Genomic DNA, 22,928 nt, shown 5'->3' on the forward strand with positions numbered 1-22,928 from the left:
ATCTGAACTTTTTTTTCAAGTGGTCACTGAACCATGAAAATGAGGTCAAGGACAATGGACATGTGACTGACGGAAACTTCGTAACATGAGGCATCTATACACAAAATATGAAGCATCCAGGTCTTCCACCTTCTAAAATATATAGCTTTTAAGAAGTGAGCTAGCCGTAGCCGCCGCCGCCGCCGGATCACTATCCCTATGTCGAGCTTTCTGCAACAAAAGTTGCAGGCTCGACAAAAACCATACTAAACTCTACATTGTACACAATTATCCATAGTATAAGCAGAACCTTCTGAAATTTGTATATTAAAACTGTATGTTTCTTCCTTGTTAAGGTGTATAGGCAGTCAAAACTCCCGAAATCTGTTAAAGCATTCTTGTACATCTTTTATTCCTATCTAGCCTAAAGAATTGCTAGCCTGGCCTACTGTAACCATATAGAACTCCTAAATTGTAAAATTTCCTCACACAAAATAATGTCGCTACAATTAAAGATTATACTCTGACTGTTGTCCGTATTCTAGGACGCGGTCTTGAAGGAGACGATGATTTTAATAAAAGTTCGTCCATTTCAGGAAGCAACTTTAATCCAGGAATGTTGAACACTGAAGATGCTGAAATAATAAAATAGTTAAATTAATTTATGAATGAGTCAGGAGCCTGTTGTTCAGTGCTTGTGGTTTGTCAGTTAGGTTCGTTAGCAAATGTTTGGGTTTTACCAAATACTTTTAATCCGTTAATGGTTTAAAATTAAATTTGTGTTACAGGCTTACATCTCAGGCAAACTTAAGGTGGTACCTAACACTACAGGGAGATAACTCTGTAAAGTCAGCTAAACGTTTTAATTGCGTTGTGTTGCAAAAGGAATATTAAGCTTCTTAATGATCAAAATTGGTGTCTGTCAAACTGCTATATAACCAGTGTAATTTTTCTGACAAAACGGTTGGTTCAAAATTTTTGAAATTTTTATATTTTTGTTTAAGGGTCAAAGTAAATACTTTGGCAAAATTTTATGAAAATTAAACAAGCCAAATTAATTTTAGTGAAAGTGTTGGGTACCACCTTAAGACTAGAGAGTCGCATCATTAGAGCTCATTCCAGAAGCAATGTTTTGAAAAAAAATAAGTCCTGCAAAATTAGCATTTTTTGTTAAAAGCCTGAAAAACTATTTTCGTGCAGCTGTTCTGTCCTTTCCATGTAGGATTTATATTGGATGAAAAGTAAGTTAATACCATGAATTCAATTCTAAACCATAAACGGATTAAAAGTATTTGGTAAAACCAAAATAATACACATCCTACAATCATTTCATTTTACATTGTTTTCAATGGAAGTGTTGCAATACTTTTCTCCAGGTGTAAATGTAAAGTTAGAGACATGACACCAGACCTTGAAGGCATAAAACTTTGCTCAGTGTTCTGAGCACAAAAATCATGCTCGAAACATGAAATCAAGCAATTTGATTGGTTGATTTTCGAGTCTGAGTACAAAAATCATGCTCCAAAGTTTTATGACCGTGAGGCCAGACCTTCTCCTTTTGTTTGAACCATCTGGTCCCAAATTAATCTGACCACTTGTAATATAATTAATTTGACCACTTGTAATATAATTAATCTGACCACTTGTAATATAATTAATCTGACCACTTGTAATATAAATTAATCTGACCACTTGTAATATAATTAATCTGACCACTTGTAATATAATTTCCTGTCATTACCCACCTTTATGATTTTCTTTGATCATCATAATAAATAATTATGGATACATTTGTTACCATGGTTACAGGTTTAAATGCTTTGAAATCAATTAATGGTATAATTATACATAAATGAGTTTAGTTGTGCATTATAAAGTGAGAATTCAGTGATCAAAACTACAAAAAAAATTGAAAAAAAAAAACGAAAATTATCTAAATATTCTCAAATTTATCTCTTGAATACAATAATAAACGTTTTGTCAACATAAAAATCACGCACAGATATTCAACATTTTTCACTTGACTAAAAAAAACAGGAAATCTTTTTACTGTACTTAAAAGTAACTGAGAGACTATATAAAAGAATTAAGTTCAATAATTTCAAGACCAATAAATACTGAAAAATAATTTTTTTATCAGAATACTGATCAACCTATCCATTTTCATCTGGATTTATTTTTAGACCTTACTGAGCAAAGCAAAGCTTGTGTACCTTATTAAGAGGTTTAACAAGCTATTAATGCAGGTTAATTCAAAATTTCCTAAATAGAAAATGCGAAAATGCCTAAGTCAGGTATATGACAGTTGTTATCCTTTTGTTCGTGATGTGTTTGAGCTTTTGATTTTGCACACGAACATATGTAATACTATAACTAGAATTTTTTTATCATAATATTGTAAACGAAGGTCTCTTTCAGAAATGATGTTCTGAATATCGGTCCTTCAAATCTGTGTTCTTTTATTTTTCTCTAGTAATTTTTCTTTTTTATAAATTCGACTATAAATCTGTATTCTATTTATTTTAGCACCAAATTATTCTCTATTCTTTCTTTGTTGTTGCATATAATTCTTTAGTTTTTATCTTTTTGGGGTCTAATTTCTATATTCTTTATCTTTTTGGGGTCTAATTTCTATATTCTTTATCTTTTTGGGGTCTAATTTCTATATTCTTTATCTTTTTGGGGTCTAATTTCTATATTCTTTATATATTCTGCACTTTATTCTGTACAATTGACCCATTATTCCATATTGAGGGGGGGGTTGGAGGGGTCCTGATCCTGAAATTCCGGGCTTAAAAACATGAAATCCTGAGGTACTAAGTTAAAGAAAATTAAATCCTGACATCCTGAAATTCGTAAAAAGAATTCCCAGAACCTGAAATCCCGAGCTTGAAAACACCCGATCCAGAAGTCCCGATAAAGGTCCTACCCCCCTCTCTATTCTGTAAAACCCATCAATACCCTTATAAATTACTTTATCACACATGTGATTAGCAGTTTTTTTTTTAAATATTCTAAGATTTGAACAAAGTTTTCATTTTTTCCATTACCTAATTAAGAAAATCTATTAAAGTATTAAGTATCACACAAATTCTATTTATTTAAGGAGGTAAACCAAGGTTAAGGGAGATAACTCTTAAAATCAGTATGTTTGTGTCAACCATTGTCATTAAAATATATCCTAAGCTTCTAGGTCAAATAGATTATTTCCAATCTGTTTCAGGTAGATGCTTAGGACACATTGATGAAACTTGACTTTTACAAACGCATAACTAATTTGAAGAGTTATCTTCCTGAACCAAGGTCAACCCCATTAAAAGAAATCTTACCAAGTTCATATTTATTCTTTTACCTTTGCCAAAAAAGAAAAACAAGAAAATTAAATACACTATAATTAATTACAAAATTTACAATACACTCAACTACAAAATCGTAATTTCTTAAAGAATTGCCTTTTATGATTTTTTTCTTTCAGATTTTTGTCAATTGAGGATATATTGTGTCCATAAATATTTATTGTGAGGGTGGGTTCACTCAATCTACATAAATATTTATTGTGAGGGTGGGTTCACTCAATCTACATAAATATTTATTGTGAGGGTGGGTTCACTCAATCTACATCTTAGCTTATTGAGAATTTACAGTTTACATAACTCTAAAAGGAGTAGGGGCAATAAGACTCTTGTTTGATCCAAATGTTTTTTGCAAATTCAAAAATTAAAATACATGGTCTAAAATTCTAAAATATGTCCAAGACAAAGTTTTTGTTATTCTAAATTGTTTGCTGTTGCTTTACCTACCCACTTAAAAACAAGCCTTCTCGAGAAAGAAAAAAAAAAAAAGTTATTAAAGATAAAAATCATTATACTTTTTTTTTGAAATTCTATTTCTTTCTCTCATACAGTTTTTGTTTGTTTGTCTAAAACATGTCACTAATATTGGTGGCCAAAATAAAAATAAATCCCTACCTACCTACCAAACCCTTGTAGGCATGATCAAACCAATAATTGATTAAGGGAGTTCTTCGCTTGTCAATTTCAAAATAAATAGCACTAGTTAGTATATACTGATAAGGGATTAATAAAGGAATAAAAAAAGTAAAAAAAATATATAGGTCAATGTGCTCGTTTTCAAGATATTAGCCATTGAAATCTTGGCGGGAAAATGTACTCTCTTGACTTTTCATGGCTTATCATTGACAAGTTTAAGTTCTAAAAAACTATTAAAAAATAATCAAAATTTTATAAGACTGTTATACATGTAAAAGATTTATAAAAAGAAAAATGGGGGTCAATGGGCAAATTTTTTTAAGGCATTCAAATGCATAAAACCAGAGGATTCCGAAATTTATGACAAAAATCTCAAAACATGACAAGCGAACTCACTTAAGGTTAGCCTGATTTTTAACTTACCATCAGGAATCTCGTGAATTTTTGGAGGAAGATCATTAAAATATTCATGTCTCATCGCTGATTGAGCTGATATCCTTTTCTGTGGACACATCTATAAAATACAAAAAGAATAAAGAAAGTGGTATACTACTGTAGGCTTTATTTATCCATTTTATTGACTTTTCATTCAGTGTATGTTCTCTTATGTAAATATGTTTTTTTAATTGAGTTAACCAATTGCAATTGATATTTTATAGTGTGTTTTTCTATGTTGTGATGTAACACTATTGTTTCAGGTAAGGGTGAAGGTTGGTACCTATTAAATTATTCAAACTGGTTTCATTTGTTTGCACCTGTTTTAAGTCAGGAACCTGATTTCCAGTAGTTGTCGTTTGTTGATGTGGTTCATAAGTGTTTTTCGTTTGAATGGTTTTACACTAGGCACTTTTGGGGCCCTTTATAGTTTGCTGTTTAGTGTGAGCCAAGGCTCTGTGTTGAAGACTGTACTATGACCTATAATGATTTTTCTTTTACTAATTGTGACTTTGATGGGGAGAAGTTTCATTGGCACTCATACCACATCTTCTAATATCTTCTAACCTAATATTTTCTAGATTTTTATTTTCTTTTTTAAATACTTTTACAATTCATTTTTTTTTAAGTCAAGGTCTTCTGTGGACGATTAACTGTATTTGTCTTTAGGTCTTACCATGCAGGATGTGTATAAATATAGGCCTCTACACAAAATTTTGTTTTTTGTTTTAATGGCTCTCCATAATTAAAGAAGTTAGCTGTTTGATAGTGATTTCAAAATTTATGCACGTTTCTTTAACCTTAAGTTTTTTTCTCAGCACTATCATGTTTAAGGTCAGGGGCGAATCCAGCCATTTTAAAAAGTGGGGGGGGTTCCTAACCCAGGACAAAAGGGGGTTCCAATTACATGTCCCTATTCAAATGCATTGATCGTCCAAAAAAAAGGGGGGTTCCAACCCCCGGAACCCCCCCCTTTGGATCCGCGCCTGAAGGTGCAGTTTAAGTCCCAATTCAAACTTGACAGGTACCACATGTGGAGTAGCACCTGATAACTATTCCTGATCAATCCCTGTGTTTCTTAGTCTGTCCCAAAAATTGTCTACATAAGTCTCATTTTATAATTATTTCATTTAGGTGCTATGAACTTTAACAGAGATACAGTACTGTAAATTCAGTTGTTTGTAAATAGATATAGGAAGATGTGGTGTGAGTGCCAATGAGACAACTCTCCATACAAATAACAATTTAAAAAGTAAACCATTATAGGTTAAAGTACGGCCTTCAACACGGAGCCTTGGCTCACACCGAACAACAAGCTATAAAGGGTCCCAAAATTACTAGTGTAAAACCATTCAAACGGGAAAACCAACGGTCTAATCTATATAAACAAAACGAGAAACGAGAAATAAATGCATTCATTTGTGAGATTTCTGAAGAATGGACAAAAATGCAAGATTAGTTATCGTGATTTCAGAAAAAATATGCATATAAATACAAATATCAGACTTCAAGTTCTAATCATTGCATTATCCCACAAGTTTCAATGTGACCTACCGAATTAGACTCTTTACCGGATTTGTTATAACATGAGCAACACGACGGGTGCCACATGTGGAGCAGGATCTGCCTACCCTTTCAGAGCACCTGAGATCACCCCAATTGTTGGTGGGGTTCGTGTTGCTTATTCTTTAGTTTTATATGTTGTGTCATGTGTACTATTGTTTGTATGTTTCATTTTTAGCCATGGCATTGTCAGTCAATTTACAATTTATGAGTTTGACTGTCCCTTTAGTATCGTTCGTCCCTCTTTTGCAATATGAATAATCACATTAATAAAAACATTACAAATATATATAATTTACAGTAAAATAAAACATCATTCATATCCCAAAAACTACTTTGGCCAAAAACTTTAACCTGAAATTTGCACTGTCATTTTCTATGTTCCGTGAACCGTGAAATTCGGGTCAAAACTCTAATTTGAAAAACTTTAACCTGAAGAGGTCAGATGGACGAACATACCAACAGACAAACAGACAAACCGACGAACAGACAGATGAACGAACCAAGGGATGCACAGACCAAAAAACATAATGCCCTGTACTATTGTAGGTGGGCATAAGCCTCTCTACTATCGTATGTGGGGCATAAAAACATTGGAAATATATATAATTTACAGTAAAAGAAAACATCATTCCTACCTGCAGAAATTGACTAGCAAGATCTTCAGCACTAGGAATGAAAGACAGTTTTGGAATTGCTAATGACAATGAAGACACTCTCTCATACATAACAAACTTTTCTGTAAAATAAAAAAAATATGTCAGTATTATATTCTTATATTCTAAAACAGAGATATTTAGTATCTACAACAAAAGTTACAGTGGAAAAGGTTATTTTTGTGTCATTATTAAACTTTACATTATATTATATTTAATAATATAGTTTTTCCTGTACTTTTTTTTAATTTGTTTGTTCTGTTCTAAGGGAGATAACAATATTTAAAACTTGTTATTATCTCCCTTAGAACAGAAGAAAAAATTTAAACAAGAATGTGTCCATAGTACACAAATGCCCCATCCACACATCATTTTACATGTTCAGTAGACTGTGGAAATTGGGTAAAATCTCTAATTTGGCATTAAAATTAGAAAGATCATATCATACACAGCTACTTTTGCATAGGTACTATTTTCTGTAATAAAAATTTGTAGTACTGGAAATCTACTTTAAATATTCAGTACTATTTTGTGGCTAAAATTATTGTAATATTTAGGTACCTGTATTTTATAGTACTTTATTTGTACTTGAAATTTAGGTACTACAGATTTTTGGTTACTACCGTTACATTTTCAGCATTTTGAAAGTTTTTCTATTTCAAATCTCTTAAAGTTATGATTTTCAAACATGGGATATTGTATTATTTCTGTACCAAAATATTTAGTACAAATCAAGTACTGTAAAATACAAGTACCTAAATATTACAATAGTTTTTAAGTAAAAAAATAGTACAACATATTAAAAGTAAATTTCCAATACTGTATTTTTTTAGTACATAAATAGTACCTATGCAAAAGTAGCTGTGAATGGAACAAGTGTACTAAGTTTCAAGTTGATTGGTCTTCAACTTCATCAAAAACTTTCTCAACCAAAAACTTTAACCTGAAAACTTTAACCTGAAGCGGGACAGATGGATGAACGGACACACAGACCATAAAACATAATGCCCATAAATGGTGGCATACAAATCGAAAAACAGAAAGTATCTAATCAAATGGTAAAATTATATCTTGAAAACATCAAATGGAAAACAACTGTTATATTCCTGACAAGGGTCACTTCAAAACAGCATCCTATTTTTATTATTTTTTAACTTACTTCTATCATACTGAGGTAATTTAGAGACATCCTTCCATGTGTTGTCTGTGGGGGTTCCAAGCACCTAAAAATAGACATCATGATAAGATCTAAATATAGCATTTAAAGTATAATAAAGTATTGATCATGTCATGGTATTAATTAGGCAATACAATTGGAATTATTGAATAGATAAAGGAAGATGTGGTATGAGTGCCAATGAGACAATTCTCTATCCAAAGAACAATTTATAAAAGTAAACCATTATAGATCAAGGTACGGCCTTCAACACTGAGCCTTGGCTCACACCTGACAGCAAGCTATAAAGGGCCCCAAAAATTAGTAATAGAAAAACCATTCAAACGGGAAAACCAACAGTCTAATCTATATAAAAACGAGAAAACATCTTGTTTGGATGAGGCAATCAGACTCTGTAAGGGTTAAAATATATTTGATAGTCATTATTCCATTTGGGGTGGGAAAATGTACACATGTCAAAATGCTTGATTTTGAAAAAATATAAAATTGTAAAACAAAATTTTGTTAAACATTTCATGAATATAAAACAAATCTTGCATTTACAGATGCTTGCATTCATGGATCAATCCTTATCTATACTATTAAACGAGAAGACCTCATTTTGTGTGTCGCTTCTCTTCTTTCCACAATAAATTAATCAACACGCCTCTGAGTCATATAGGTACAGTGCATAGTCACATTTGTCATCTATTCATATGATTATTTAGTTGAGTTATTTTGGGAGAAAAACGAGAAAAAAGGCATCCGATATTGTCCAGTCATTGGGCGAATTTTTAAGTCAGATTAGACTTCCAGTTTGTGTTTTTCTGTATACTTTGAACATACATATACTACGAATAAAGTGTATTTTCAGAATTCTATCTGCTATCATTTTCAAGTTTACTATCCACGGCGGTCACAGAGTTTATTAAATAGAGAGGGTCTGTATACTATATCAATGCCCACCATTGATCGATTAGTAAACTTAGAATTGAAAGTAAATACACTTTATTTATATAGTATAAATGAATGTTCATAATATACAGATAAGCGCTAAAATTATTCATGTGAACTTTTGATACCTTTTCTGAAATTCTCCAATCATTAAATCTTTTACAAAATTCATTGATTACAAAAAAAAAGAAGATGTGGTATGATTGCCATGTTGAGACAACTCAATCAGTCTCCACAAGAGACCAAAATGACACAGAAATTAACAACTAAATAATATATAGGTCACCGTACGGCCTTAAACAACGAGCAAAGCCCATACCGCATACTCAGCTTTAAAAGGCCCCAAAACGACAATGTAAAACAATTCAAACGAGAAAACTAGCGGCTTTATTTATGTACAAAAAATGAACGAAAAATAAATATGTAACACATAAACAAACGACAACCACTGAATAACAGGCTACTTACTTAAATGTTCATTACATACTAAATGTATGTTCATATTGAAATTGATAGAAAACCAAAAATTGGAAACTTTGGAAATAAAGGTGGAGGGATAAAAAAAACAAAACATTTTCCTGTCCCAATAAATTATGACTTATGATTCTTTTGCTGAAATTCTCCAGTCATTCAGTATTTTTCAAAATTCTCCCAAAAACACTTTACATACTTTAAACTACGCTCTGAATGCCCGCGATTTTGCGGGTGTGTTCTAATCATATTGAATAATGGAAACAATCAATTTTACTACACTATTAAATTTCATTATTGCCCCTGAATGGTTGAACCATTGAAAAATGTACCCAAAAATAAAAGTACTTTCATCATTAACAAGAGTGTACACGCTGAAATGTCTAGCCTTCTTTACTAATCATTGATGTTATGTTGATAGACCTAAATATAAAGCTTTATTACAACTGTCACATAAACTCAACATTAACCAAGAAAACGAAACATTGATCAAGAAACCATGAAAATGAGGTCAAGGTCAGATGAACCATGCCAGGCGGACATGTACAGCTAACAATTCTTCAATACAACAAATACAGTTGACTTATTGCTTATAAATTAAGAAAAACAGACCAAAACACAAACACTTAACACTTAGCAATGGACCGGGAAAATGAGGTCAAGGTCAAATAAAATGTGCGTAACAGACATATAGATCATAAAATATTTCCATACACCAAATATAGTTGACCTAATGCATAAAGTATTAGAAAAATAGACTAAAACTCAAAAACTTAACTTTGACCACTGAACCATGAAAATGAGGTCAAGGTCAGATGAGACTTGTCAGCTAGACATGTACACCTTACAATCATTCTATACACCAAATATAGTAGACCTATTGCATATAGTATAAGAAAAACAGACCAAAACACAACCAGATGCTCCGCAGGGCGTAGCTTTATACGACCGCAGAGGTTGAACCCTGAACGGTTGGGACAAGTATGGACACAACATTCAAGCTGGATTCAGCTCTAAATTTGGATTGTGATTAAAAAGTTGACACAGCATAGGTTTCTGACACAGAATGAATGTGTTCTAATGAACTTAAAATTTTTGTTTTCTCTTAGAGCAATTCACTATGCTGTTGAATATTAATCCTCTCAAAAAAATGTTTGAAGAAATTTTCTTTTTTATTTATGAAATTTCAAATGAGAAAAATTGAACCCAATTTTTTTAATCACATCCCCCTTTCCCTTATTCCAAAACTAATCTCAATTAAAATTTCTAATGGAGTTTGCAACAATAACTACTCATTTAAATACATCATAAAATATTAAGATGTAAAAAAACTGCTTGTTATCACTGAATGGTAAAGATTATTTTAATTTATCAGTTGGTAGTAAAAAGTGAATATACATTGTATATTGTATATATATAACAAAGATTTAAGTTGATTCTGGACAATGAAAGGTAACTCCAATTAAAAAAAATCTTGCTATTGCACAATATTTTGCAATTAGATATTTCTTGCTTACTATTCTGGACAAAGAAAGATAACTCTAATTAAAAAAAAAATTGCTATTTCACAATATTGTGCAATTAGATATTTCTTGCCATTGCGCAATACTGTGCAATTGAAAAGACTTGCTATTGCACAATACTTAATATAATAATTTTAGATCCTGATTTGGACCAACTTGAAAACTGGGCCCATAATAAAAAATCTAAGTACATTTTTGGATTCAGCATATCAAAGAACCCCAAGATTTCAATTTTTGTTAAAATCAGACTAAGTTTAATTTTGGACCCTTTGGACTATAGTGTAGACCAATTGGAAAACAGGACCAAAAATGAAGAATCTACATACACAGTTAGATTTGGTATATCAAAGAACCCCATTTATTCAATTTTTGATGAAATCAAACAAAGTTTAATTTTGGACCCCGATTTGGACAAACTTGAAAACTGGGCCAATAATCAAGAATCTAAGTACATTTTTAGATTCAGCATATCAAAGAACCTAACTGATTCATTTTTTGTCAAAATCAAACTAAGTTTAATTTTGGACCCTTTGGACCTAAATGTAGACCAATTTGAAAACGGGACCAAAAGTTAAGAATCTACATACACAGTCATGACAGTTAGATTCGGCATATCAAAGAACCCCAATTATTCAATTTTGATGAAATCAAACAAAGTTTAATTTTGGACCCTTTGGGCCCCTTATTATGTTGGGACCAAAACTCCCAAAATCAATACCAACCTTCCTTTAATGGTCATAAACCTTGTGTTTAAATTTCATAGATTTCTATTTACTTATACTAACGTTATGGTGCGAAAACCAAGAAAAATGCTTATTTGGGTCCCTTGTTGGCCCCTAATTCCTAAACTGTTGGGACCTAAACTCCCAAAATTAATACCAACCTTCCTTTTGTAGTCATTAACATTGTGTTTAAATTTCATTGATTTCTATTTACTTAAACTAAAGTTATTGTGCGAAAACCAAGAATAATGCTTATTTGGGCCCTTTTTTGGCCCCTAATTCCTAAACTGTTGAAACCAAAACTCCCAAAATCAATCCCAACCGTTCTTTTGTGGTCATAAACCTTGTGTCAAAATTTCATAGATTTCTATTAACTTAAACTAAAGTTATAGTGCGAAAACCAAGAAAATGCTTATTTGGGCCCTTTTTGGCCCCTAATTCCTAAAATGTTGGGACCAAAACTCCCAAAATCAATACCAACCTTCCTTTTGTGGTCATAAACCTTGTATTAAAATTTCATAGATTTCCATTCACTTTTACTAAAGTTAGAGTGCGAAAACTAAAAGTATTCGGACGACGACGACGACGACGCCAACGTGATAGCAATATACGACGAAAATTTTTTCAAATTTTGCGGTCGTATAAAAAACTTAACTATAACCACTGAACCATGAAAATGAGGTCAAGGTCAGATGACACCTGCCAGTTGGACATGTACACCTACAGTCCTTCCATACACTGAATATACTAGACCTATTGCTTATAGTATCTGAGATATGGACTTGACCACCAAAACTTAACCTTGTTCACTGATCCATGAAATGAGGTCGAGGTCAAGTGAAAACTGTCTGATGGGCATGAGGACCTTGCAAGGTACGCACATACCAAATATAGTTATCCAATTACTTATAATAAGAGAGAATTTAACATTACAAAAAATCTTAACTTTTTTTTCAAATAGTCACTTAACCATGAAAATGAGGTCAAGGACATTGGACATGTGACTGGCGGAAAGTTCGTATCATGAGGCATCTATATACAAAGTATGAAGCATCCAGGTCTTCTACCTTTTAAAATATAAAGCTTTTAAGAAGTTAGCTAACGCCGCCGCCAGTATTGATCCGCTAAATTCTCAAATTCTTGTATTAGGACAATTGAACACTGTGTAACTAATAGAATTGAGAGTTATCTTTCTTATTTCTTAACTAATAAACAATGTAATTATTACAAAACAAAACTGATAAAACCCTTAAAAAATAATTAACCTATTTGCACTTACCCTAAATATTTTATCTAACTGATCATAGGAATCTTTCATACCAGGAAATGTCGGAGCACCAGCTATCATCTCTGTGAATATACAACCTACCCCCCTGCAAAATAAATGTATAACAATAAATAACTCCCAAGAAAGAAGGAGCACCTCATATCATCACAACAAAATACAATTCATTTCCAAATTTCAAAGAAGACTGACAATTCCAACAATGTTACTTAGACCACTAATTTTTTTTGAAAAACCTACAAAATCTTGAATTATGTCTAACAGAAAAAAACTAAAGTTTTGCAAACCCTTTTTTTTTTGTTGATGTGAAAAGGTTGTTTTGGTTTCTATTGACAATTCTCAAAGATGCTTTTTAAAAATATCTGATAATCTCTTAAAAGTGTTTCAATATTGCTCAATACACCTTATCGCTATTTGTCCGCCATTACTGGATATGACAAAAGTTCCCGTAAAATTTTGACGTCACAAAACAAAATATCTGACGCCACAATGGGAAAGTGATTGTTGTATGCGTCAAAAGTTCAAGCGGCCGGGTCAGCCGGGATTAGTGATAAGGTGTATTCTCATTCCTTCAGTTTTATATAGATTATACCACAATATAGAATTTGAAACAAACATTATTTACAGGTTAACAACAACATTGTCTGTAGAACAAAAACTGATCAAAACTGATTTTTTACATAAAAATAAAATAAATTAAAAAGATTTTTCTGCCTGCCAGCCTTGATAATTTTCACATGTTAGGGGAAACCAACATTCATTTTTCAATGGCCTTACAAATATTCTATAAACTCACCACATATCTAAAGACACTGAATAATTTGTGGAGCCCAGTAACACATCAGGGGCTTGCTTATACTCACCACATATCTAAAGACACTGAATAATTTGTGGAGCCCAGTAAGACATCAGGAGCTTGCTTATACTCACCACATATCTAAAGACACTGAATAATTTGTAGAGCCCAGTAACACATCAAGGGCTTGTTTATACTCACCACATATCTAAAGACACTGAATAATTTGTGGGGCCCAGTAAGACATCAGGGGCTTGCTTATACTCACCACATATCTAAAGACACTGAATAATTTGTGGAGCCCAGTAACACATCAGGGGCTTGCTTATACTCACAACATATCTAAAGACACTGAATAATTTGTGGGGCCCAGTAACACATCAGGGGCTTGTTTATACTCACCACATATCTAAAGACACTGAATAATTTGTGGGGCCAGTAAGACATCAGGGGCTTGTTTATACTCACCACATATCTAAAGACACTGAATAATTTGTGGGGCCCAGTAACACATCAGGGGCTTGTTTATACTCACAACATATCTAAAGACACTGAATAATTTGTGGGGCCCAGTAAGACATCAGGGGCTTGCTTATACTCACCACATATCTAAAGACACTGAATAATTTGTGGACCCCAGTAACACATCAGGGGCTTGTTTATACTCACCACATATCTAAAGATACTGAATAATTTGTGGACCCCAGTAAGACATCAGGGGCTTGCTTATACTCACCACATATCTAAAGACACTGAATAATTTGTGGAGCCCAGTAAGACATCAGGAGCTTGCTTATACTCACCACATATCTAAAGACACTGAATAATTTGTAGAGCCCAGTAACACATCAAGGGCTTGTTTATACTCACCACATATCTAAAGACACTGAATAATTTGTGGGGCCCAGTAAGACATCAGGGGCTTGCTTATACTCACCACATATCTAAAGACACTGAATAATTTGTGGAGCCCAGTAACACATCAGGGGCTTGCTTATACTCACAACATATCTAAAGACACTGAATAATTTGTGGGGCCCAGTAACACATCAGGGGCTTGTTTATACTCACCACATATCTAAAGACACTGAATAATTTGTGGGGCCAGTAAGACATCAGGGGCTTGTTTATACTCACCACATATCTAAAGACACTGAATAATTTGTGGGGCCCAGTAAGACATCAGGGGCTTGCTTATACTCACCACATATCTAAAGACACTGAATAATTTGTGGACCCCAGTAACACATCAGGGGCTTGTTTATACTCACCACATATCTAAAGACACTGAATAATTTGTAGAGCCCAGTAACACATCAGGGGCTTGCTTATACTCACCACATATCTAAAGACACTGAATAATTTGTGGAGCCCAGTAACACATCAGGGGCTTGTTTATACTCACCACATATCTAAAGACACTGAATAATTTGTGGAGCCCAGTAAGACATCAGGGGCTTGCTTATACTCACCACATATCTAAAGACACTGAATAATTTGTGGAGCCCAGTAAGACATCAGGGGCTTGTTTATACTCACCACATATCTAAAGACACTGAATAATTTGTAGAGCCCAGTAACACATCAGGGGCTTGTTTATACTCACCACATATCTAAAGACACTGAATAATTTGTAGAGCCCAGTAACACATCAGGGGCTTGCTTATACTCACCACATATCTAAAGACACTGAATAATTTGTGGAGCCCAGTAACACATCAGGGGCTTGTTTATACTCACCACATATCTAAAGACACTGAATAATTTGTGGAGCCCAGTAAGACATCAGGGGCTTGCTTATACTCACCACATATCTAAAGACACTGAATAATTTGTGGAGCCCAGTAAGACATCAGGGGCTTGTTTATACTCACCACATATCTAAAGACACTGAATAATTTGTAGAGCCCAGTAACACATCAGGAGGCCTGTACCATAAAGTGACTACTTCATTAGAGTACGTGTGACTAGGAATGGATTTAGCCCTGGCTAAACCTGTAATATATAGAATATAAAAAAAATGTATTAATCACTGCTAGAAAATACAGAAATTCTGTATTAAATGATAACACTTTTATTCAAATCAGACAATAACTTCATGACTTTTTTTTTCTTGGACAGCTTTATTTTTTTACCATCAACATACATATGCTTTTTTGAAAGTTTAAATGCATTAAATTAATGAGGTTATAAAAACAATGAGTTAATAATGAGATAGTTTGGTAATTTTTTTGATAATGTGGTTGTTAAAAAAAATTGTTGATAAATAAAAGTTATCTCCCCTTAGATTTTCAAATTTAAAACTTGATGCTTGCTCAGCATTTTAAATATTGCTTGCCGAGTATTTTAAATATTTAAATTTAACGTTTGAGAGTGGATAAATATTGTATTACACAAGATTTGGTGGTAGAATTTGTTTTCTCTAGTGATTTACAAACAAAATGCAGACTAAATTATTCCTTCTTTTCAAATGATCTGTAAAAAGATGTGTTTTTTCTATGTGACGTCACCTTTTTTCATACCACCACAATAGGAAATTTAGAGGAAAGCAAGAAAATTTGATGTTATTATCGAATTTTGACCAATGAAGAAGTGAGATCAATCGATCCACACGTTGATTTAATCAAAATAATCAACATGTCAGGAAAAGGATAAATCGTGTAAGAATGAGAGAAATAAAAGTTATCTCCCCTAAGTATTGTTTTTCTGCACCTTGTAATCTAACCTATCACAACTTACCAAAATCAGCTAACTTGAGATCACCCTGTTCACTAATTAACAAATTTTGAGGCTTCAGATCCCTGAAATTAAAATAACACTATTCAGATATATAAATTGATTCACATAATAACATGACTCACATAAATAACATGATTCATATATTAAACATGATTCACATAAATAACATGACTAATATATATAAAATGATTCACATCATAACATGATTCACATATCTAACATGATTCACATAAATAACATGATTCAAATATATAAATTGATTCACATAATAACATGATTCACATAAATAACATGATTCATATATTTTAACATGATTCACATGAATAACATGATTCAAATATATAAAATGATTCACATAATAACATGATTCACATAAATAACATGATTCATATATAAAATGATTCACATAATAACATAATTCACATAAATAACATGATTCAAATATATAAAATGATTCATATATTTAACATGATTCACACAAATAACATGATTCATATATATATGATTCACATAATAACATGAACACATATCTAACATTATTCACATATATAACATGATCATCATAATAACATGATTCACATATCTAACAGGATTCACATAAATAACATGATTTATATATCTAACATGATTCACATTTCAAAAATGATTCCCATAAAGAAAACTGTTTCCATGCAAAAATAAATTACAACCACACAAATGACATTGTACACTCCTAAGCTTGTTAGTACTTGTCGCATGTAATAACTTCATTTTTTTTTCCCGGATTTTGAAAAAACAAGAATGTGTCCAAAGTACACAGATGCCCTATCTGCACTATCATTTTCTATGTTCAGTGGACCATGAAAATTGGATAAAATCTCTAATTTGGCATCAAAATTAGAATGCAGAAAGATCATATTATAGGGAACATGTTTACTAAGTTTCAAGTGGATTGGACTTCAACTTCATCAAAAACTACCTCTACCAAAAACTTTAACCTGAAGCGGGACAGATGGACAAATGGACGAAAGAACAGACAAACCAACAAACGAACAAACGAACAGTCGGACCCACAGACCAGAAAACATAATGCCCATAAATGGGGCATAAAAATCATGATTGCAGAATTTTTATTGGTCGTAAAATCTTTTCAATACTTTTAACATTCTGGGACTTTGTCTCTTTTTGGAGACTGTACATGTATTGTCCCATAGATGTTGTTTTACTATGTCGTTTTAGCATTACCAGTCAAATTGACCAATGGATGGTCACAATTCTTCAATCACAGTACTGTTATTCCTTACATAACACAATAGATCTTTAGTGGTCATCCCACTATGTCTATGTGAAGTCAAATACGAAGACCCTGACTTAATAACTTTGACCAGGACATATCAGTAAAGTCATAATGTTTGAACTGACGTTGATAAGTTTGACCTGAACTTATCAAGTCATCTTCCCTTTGCTGGTAAAACTAAGAAAACACTTTCAAAAAATGCAAAAACAGTCCAACAAATCGATTATCAGGTTATTTGCATATTGATATTTAAGAATTGAATGCTTCTTTTTGTAACTTCATTGGGGTGTAAAAGTGTTGACCGAAGTACAACCCTAACCCTAACCCTAACCCTAACCCTACATTTCTAAAAATGTGCGAACGGTCAAAGCCTATGAAGTTATGAAAAGAAGCATTCAAAACTTATAATAACATTTTTTAGCTAGGATCATGAAAACAAGATTTTTATCAAGTTTTTATTTAATTTACCTGTGCACTTTACAATAATGAAATTGATTAAGGAATAATGCGAGATTGGAGTGTAGCCAATCAGAATAATGTATTATAATGAAACATACATCTTATGTAATTTGTAAAATATCAACATGCAGACAACCTGTTAATTGGTACATACCTATGTAATATTTTCCTCGTATGACAATATCGCAGTCCTCTCAGTAATTGGAATAAAAATATCTGTAAAAGATGAAGTAAGATACAGTGAAACCTATTTAAACCGAACCTCTTCTGGACTTAAGATTGTGTTCGGTTTTGGCCGATGTTCGGTTTTATCAGGTTCACAACGCATACAATTTGATATGACGGTGCTTTAGAAAATGTTTGGTTTATACTGGTTTTCGGTTTAAGCAGGATTCGGTTTAGCCAGGTTTCACTGTACTAGTATTCTGATCATCAATAAAATCAGAAATATACAAATATTCAAGGTCAGTAGAAAAAACATTTGGGCAAAAATGGAGATGCAAAGTACAACAGCCTTTTCATTTAAATTCTCTAAACTTTCAAAAGATTTTAGCACTATGTATCAATTTTTTTTATATGTGTTGAAGATTAAGTAGCTTGACCTATAATAGTTTACTTTTATAAATTATGACTTGGATCGAGAGTTGTCTCATTGGCACTCATACCACATCTTTCTATATTATTCAATGGAAAATATCTTGAATGGATAAGGTGATTTTTTTCATACTGAAAAGTAGATATTACTAATCAAAGAATTTGACAAGAAAAAGATCTCTGGATTTTTCATATGAAATGTATTTGACGTAACATTTTGGATTTCAATGCTAGGATGTTAGCTACATTAATAGAATTGTTTCAAATTTTTCATGTCTGAGACTTGCAAAGCCGACTATACTGTACTTGTATCTCTCATTGTTGAAGGCTGTGCAATTGCCTATAATTGCTTACAAGCTAGCCTTGTAAAAATTAAGGCCAGCATTTTTCTACCAGAGTGATCTACCAACAATCACAAGGTTAAACATTCACTGTGAAAAATAACTGCCCTGAGTGATTTTTTTTAGTGAAATGTCTTTAAATTTTCTGCTAGATAACATTTATGTATGTTTCGGCGATAAAGTGTCTCGTCAGGTAGTATGTATTCCTATGGGTACTAACTGTGCCCCTTTAATAGCAGATTTATTTCTATATTGCTATAAATCTCAGTTTATGACTAAACTCAGTAAAGACCCATCATTGTTATATTTGGTTGATACATTCAAAAATACCTACCGTTATCTGGATGATATTTTTTTGTTGAATAATCCAGAGTTCTCTAAATATACTTCCGAAATTTACCCAAAAGATCTTACTTTAACTAAATCTAACATAAACAGCAGCAGTTGTCCTTTTCTAGATTTAGACATTTCAATTTCTAACGGGAAACTAAATACTAAAATTTACGACAAAAGAGACGATTTTTCATTTCCTATTGTTAATTTTCCTTTTTTAGACGGCGATGTGCCTTTGGCTCCATCATACGGTGTTTATATATTCCAACTCATTTGGTTTGCCCGTGTGTGTTGTAATGTCATAGATTTTAACGAACGTAATCAATGCATCATTGGGAAATTGTTGTGTCAGGGATTTCAATACCATAAATTACTTAAAACTTCTATTAAATTCTTTCATAGATACAAAGATTTTATTAGTAAATTTGGCTGTACCTGATAACGGTAATATTGTACTCAAAGTGAGGAAATCACTATGTGATCCATGTTAACTCATCGAACCTTTTAGTACGGTGACCAGACCCAATATTTTTTAGATTTAATCGTCAAACATACTATATGGCTATATTATATATCATTGGATTCGGAAAAATTAGAACTATTGAAATATCGATGTCGTCAAAAAGAAATGTGGTAACAGTTTTGCATAAAATGAGGTCAAAGATCAAATTCTGTTTTTATTTTTTTTCTTCCATACTTTCAAAATTTGAAGAAATATATAAAAAATTAGGTTTAATTCTAGATACAGACATTTTCTTATATCAATTATCAATAAATTGTCTCGAAAATGTTTAACAAAAAAGAATAAGAAATCGATTTTTTCTGGAAATTGGCGTTTTCAAAAATTTGTTCAATTACACAAGATCAACACATATTCTGTTAAAATTACAGTAGTTACCTTGCCGGCTGACATTCAACCTCATCAATAAATGATATATATTATTTTTACCTGCATCCTACTGTCATGAAGGCATATTTTGCATAAGATCATTGATGAAATTCATTAAAAGTAAAAAGCACTCAATACTTCAAAAATAGTTACAATTCAACATTCCAATCGAAGAGATCCACACAACAAAATTATATCTTCTGGTTAATTGTCAAGGAACATGATTTGAAATTTTCTCGTAATTCTGACCCTTTACAGGATCAGAGCCCCGGACATGTAAGGTTTTGTAGTGAACAAACACATGACTCTTTCACATGCAGATTTTCCTTTCAATGAAGACACAAGATCCTGCAAGAATTCTGCTGAAATAAACTTTTTAAAATACACGGGGTGTAATGCATCATTTTACTCTCGCCAACCGTATTCTAAAGGTGACCGGATAAGGGTTTAGCAGTATGTAATGCGGTCCAAATTTTCAGTTTGATACAAAGTACGTAAAACATACTGTTTCAGTGCCGTCTCACAGGAAGGTAACCTGACTAAACTTACATCCTTACCAGTGGCATACTTGAATAATTATAATGATGGAGTGGTTTTAAAGAGATACATTGTGATCATAAACCTTTGAAATTATCTTTCATGGCAAAACAGGGGCTTCATCATTGTCAATATTACCGAAACTCTAAAAACAACGGAAATAGTTGTGCGTGTCCTTCGAATTCTTGTAGACAGTTTGTATACCTACTCCAAACAGAGACGAAGTTGCGTCGCATCGGGCAAGTGCATGTGCAGCAGGCAATAGTTTACAAATTGATGGGGAAAGACAGACACATAATTATTGAATTGGTGAACATCTCCGCCCATCATGTACACTGCTAATGTTCCACATCTGCAACCGCAACTCGCTTGTATGTGTCCTAATTTTTATAGTAGCGAATACACAGAACAATTACAATTGTACAAGAGGTCTGTATGATTGTTCTTCCACTCTTTCACATTTCCGTAAACTCCATGTCAAAGTTTCAAGCATTGGGTATATGCCTTATCTTGAGTGCTGAACAAGCTACGACAGCCATAAACAGTGTTGGTATAAATAACTTTGACAATTTCGGAATTAAAAATCGTTCTGACTATGTAAAGCTCTCATCAGGTGGAATCTTATGGGATTTGTCAAAGTTTTCCACTTAGGAGTACTTCTCCGCTCTATAATCTGATACACGTTGATGCATGTAGTCTCTGTGTGGCGTTCTCTTTCGGCAGGCTTTATAGAGTTGTTCATGTCGTAGCGGTCAAACACATGTGCTTCAAAGTTCGCCATAGAAATTGATTGGGACATATTTTTGATAATAAGCTGCTAGGTCGCCGTATGTTTTACCTTTTTTAGCATTATTAAAAATTAAACCAATGCCATACCATCTCTTACGTAAGTTATGAGTGATGGTATAAAGGAAGGTAGGGAAAGTGCACAAGAGACTTAAGATTCGATTTGCTTCACAAAATCCGAATTGCATGATTTTCTCATGGTGCCGTCATTTTGAAAAGGGGATAATGGAATGGGTGCGACAACACATGTTCTATGATAAAATCATCTCTACATTTTGTCGAAATCAGTGCACGTCTAATCACAAACTATGGATTTATGCGACCTGAAAGTATTTCCCCCGATTTATATTTAAGGTTTGTGTTTGACTTTGATATTGGACTATAAAAACTCCTTGTGGTCTTAAGAAAGAGCACTAGCGATATAATATTTAGACATATTCAAGCCTTCCTTGACAACTGTGAGCAAAGAACCTCGAATATGTCTTGAGGCATACATTTAAGAAGAGATATTGATAAGACATTGAGGGTGGGATTCCACACCAAAGGGATCAGTCATGGATTATTTAAATGGTTCACAATGGCAATAACATGTTCTTCATCTCTTTTCTCTGCTGTTAGCTTAGTTTCTTCTTGTGAATTTGCTTAATTTGCAGCAATTCCATCCCTTTTCCATTTTACACGACTGATGGATTCTATGAAATGTCTAGTAAGGGTCCATCTAACAAGCGCAGACTTTTGATTTGTTATGCCTACAGTGCCACCTAATCCCCTTGAGGCTTTTATAACGGTCTTTTCTGTTGCCATGTAATAGTACTGTTAAAATGTTCAGGAATCTGTCTAAAAAGCAAAGTAGCCATCTATAAAAGGTGAACGAATGTTCTCAGAAAATTGAAGCATATCGAGTATCCACCTTCGTGCGGTACGGTTGGTTTCAAAAATATAATGTTACATTTGAGATTACGATCTCAAGGAAGAGACCAATTTCCCTCTCGTTCTGCTCTAACATTTGACAGCTAAATGTCTACTGCTTCAAGGAACATATCTCAGTATGTAAATGTAAGTAATACATCACATTTCAATTGCGTATATGTATCTACAAGCAGATGTTTATGAACTTCGAATAGCTCCGTCATATGAGCGTTATGAATTTTGTCTGGCTTGAATTGCTGAAAGAGTGCTTCGGAGACAAATGAATTTGATATTATTGATAAATAAAGGTACAAATGTATGAAATATCATATAAATGTTAATTATTTTACATTTTGCGTTAAAAAAAATTATGAAATTAAATTGGAACGTACTCTATCAAATGCAAAGTATTCGTAGTGTTAAACTTTTACAAAAACTCTTTAATAACGAATCAGTTTTGCTAAACTTTATTTGAAATCGTTAAAATAACATGAATAAGGTGTAACAACAATGTATATAATAATAGAAATCATATC

General features: G+C 32.7%; 1 protein-coding gene across 2 annotated transcripts in view; it reads right to left on the reverse strand.

The window, feature by feature from the left end:
- Positions 1-372: 372 nt before the first annotated feature.
- Positions 373-22,928, reverse strand: part of LOC143058890 (cyclin-dependent kinase 14-like) — a 61,539-nt gene continuing 38,983 nt past the window's right edge. Inside the window, exons 10-18 of one of the 2 annotated variants that reach the window (XM_076232362.1) lie at positions 18,158-18,219; positions 16,269-16,330; positions 15,404-15,524; positions 12,728-12,821; positions 7,782-7,845; positions 6,605-6,705; positions 4,392-4,482; positions 3,309-3,331; positions 373-614 (exon numbers count right to left, since the gene is read on the reverse strand). In XM_076232362.1, the coding sequence (XP_076088477.1) occupies positions 585-614; positions 3,309-3,331; positions 4,392-4,482; positions 6,605-6,705; positions 7,782-7,845; positions 12,728-12,821; positions 15,404-15,524; positions 16,269-16,330; positions 18,158-18,219 (648 nt within the window). In that variant the 3' untranslated portion in view covers positions 373-584. The remainder of the gene's footprint in view (positions 615-3,308; positions 3,332-4,391; positions 4,483-6,604; positions 6,706-7,781; positions 7,846-12,727; positions 12,822-15,403; positions 15,525-16,268; positions 16,331-18,157; positions 18,220-22,928) is intronic. The other variant, XM_076232361.1, reaches the window with a different exon arrangement.

This window comes from Mytilus galloprovincialis, chromosome 14 (genome assembly GCF_965363235.1).
Source record: "Mytilus galloprovincialis chromosome 14, xbMytGall1.hap1.1, whole genome shotgun sequence".
Taxonomy (NCBI): domain Eukaryota; kingdom Metazoa; phylum Mollusca; class Bivalvia; order Mytilida; family Mytilidae; genus Mytilus; species Mytilus galloprovincialis.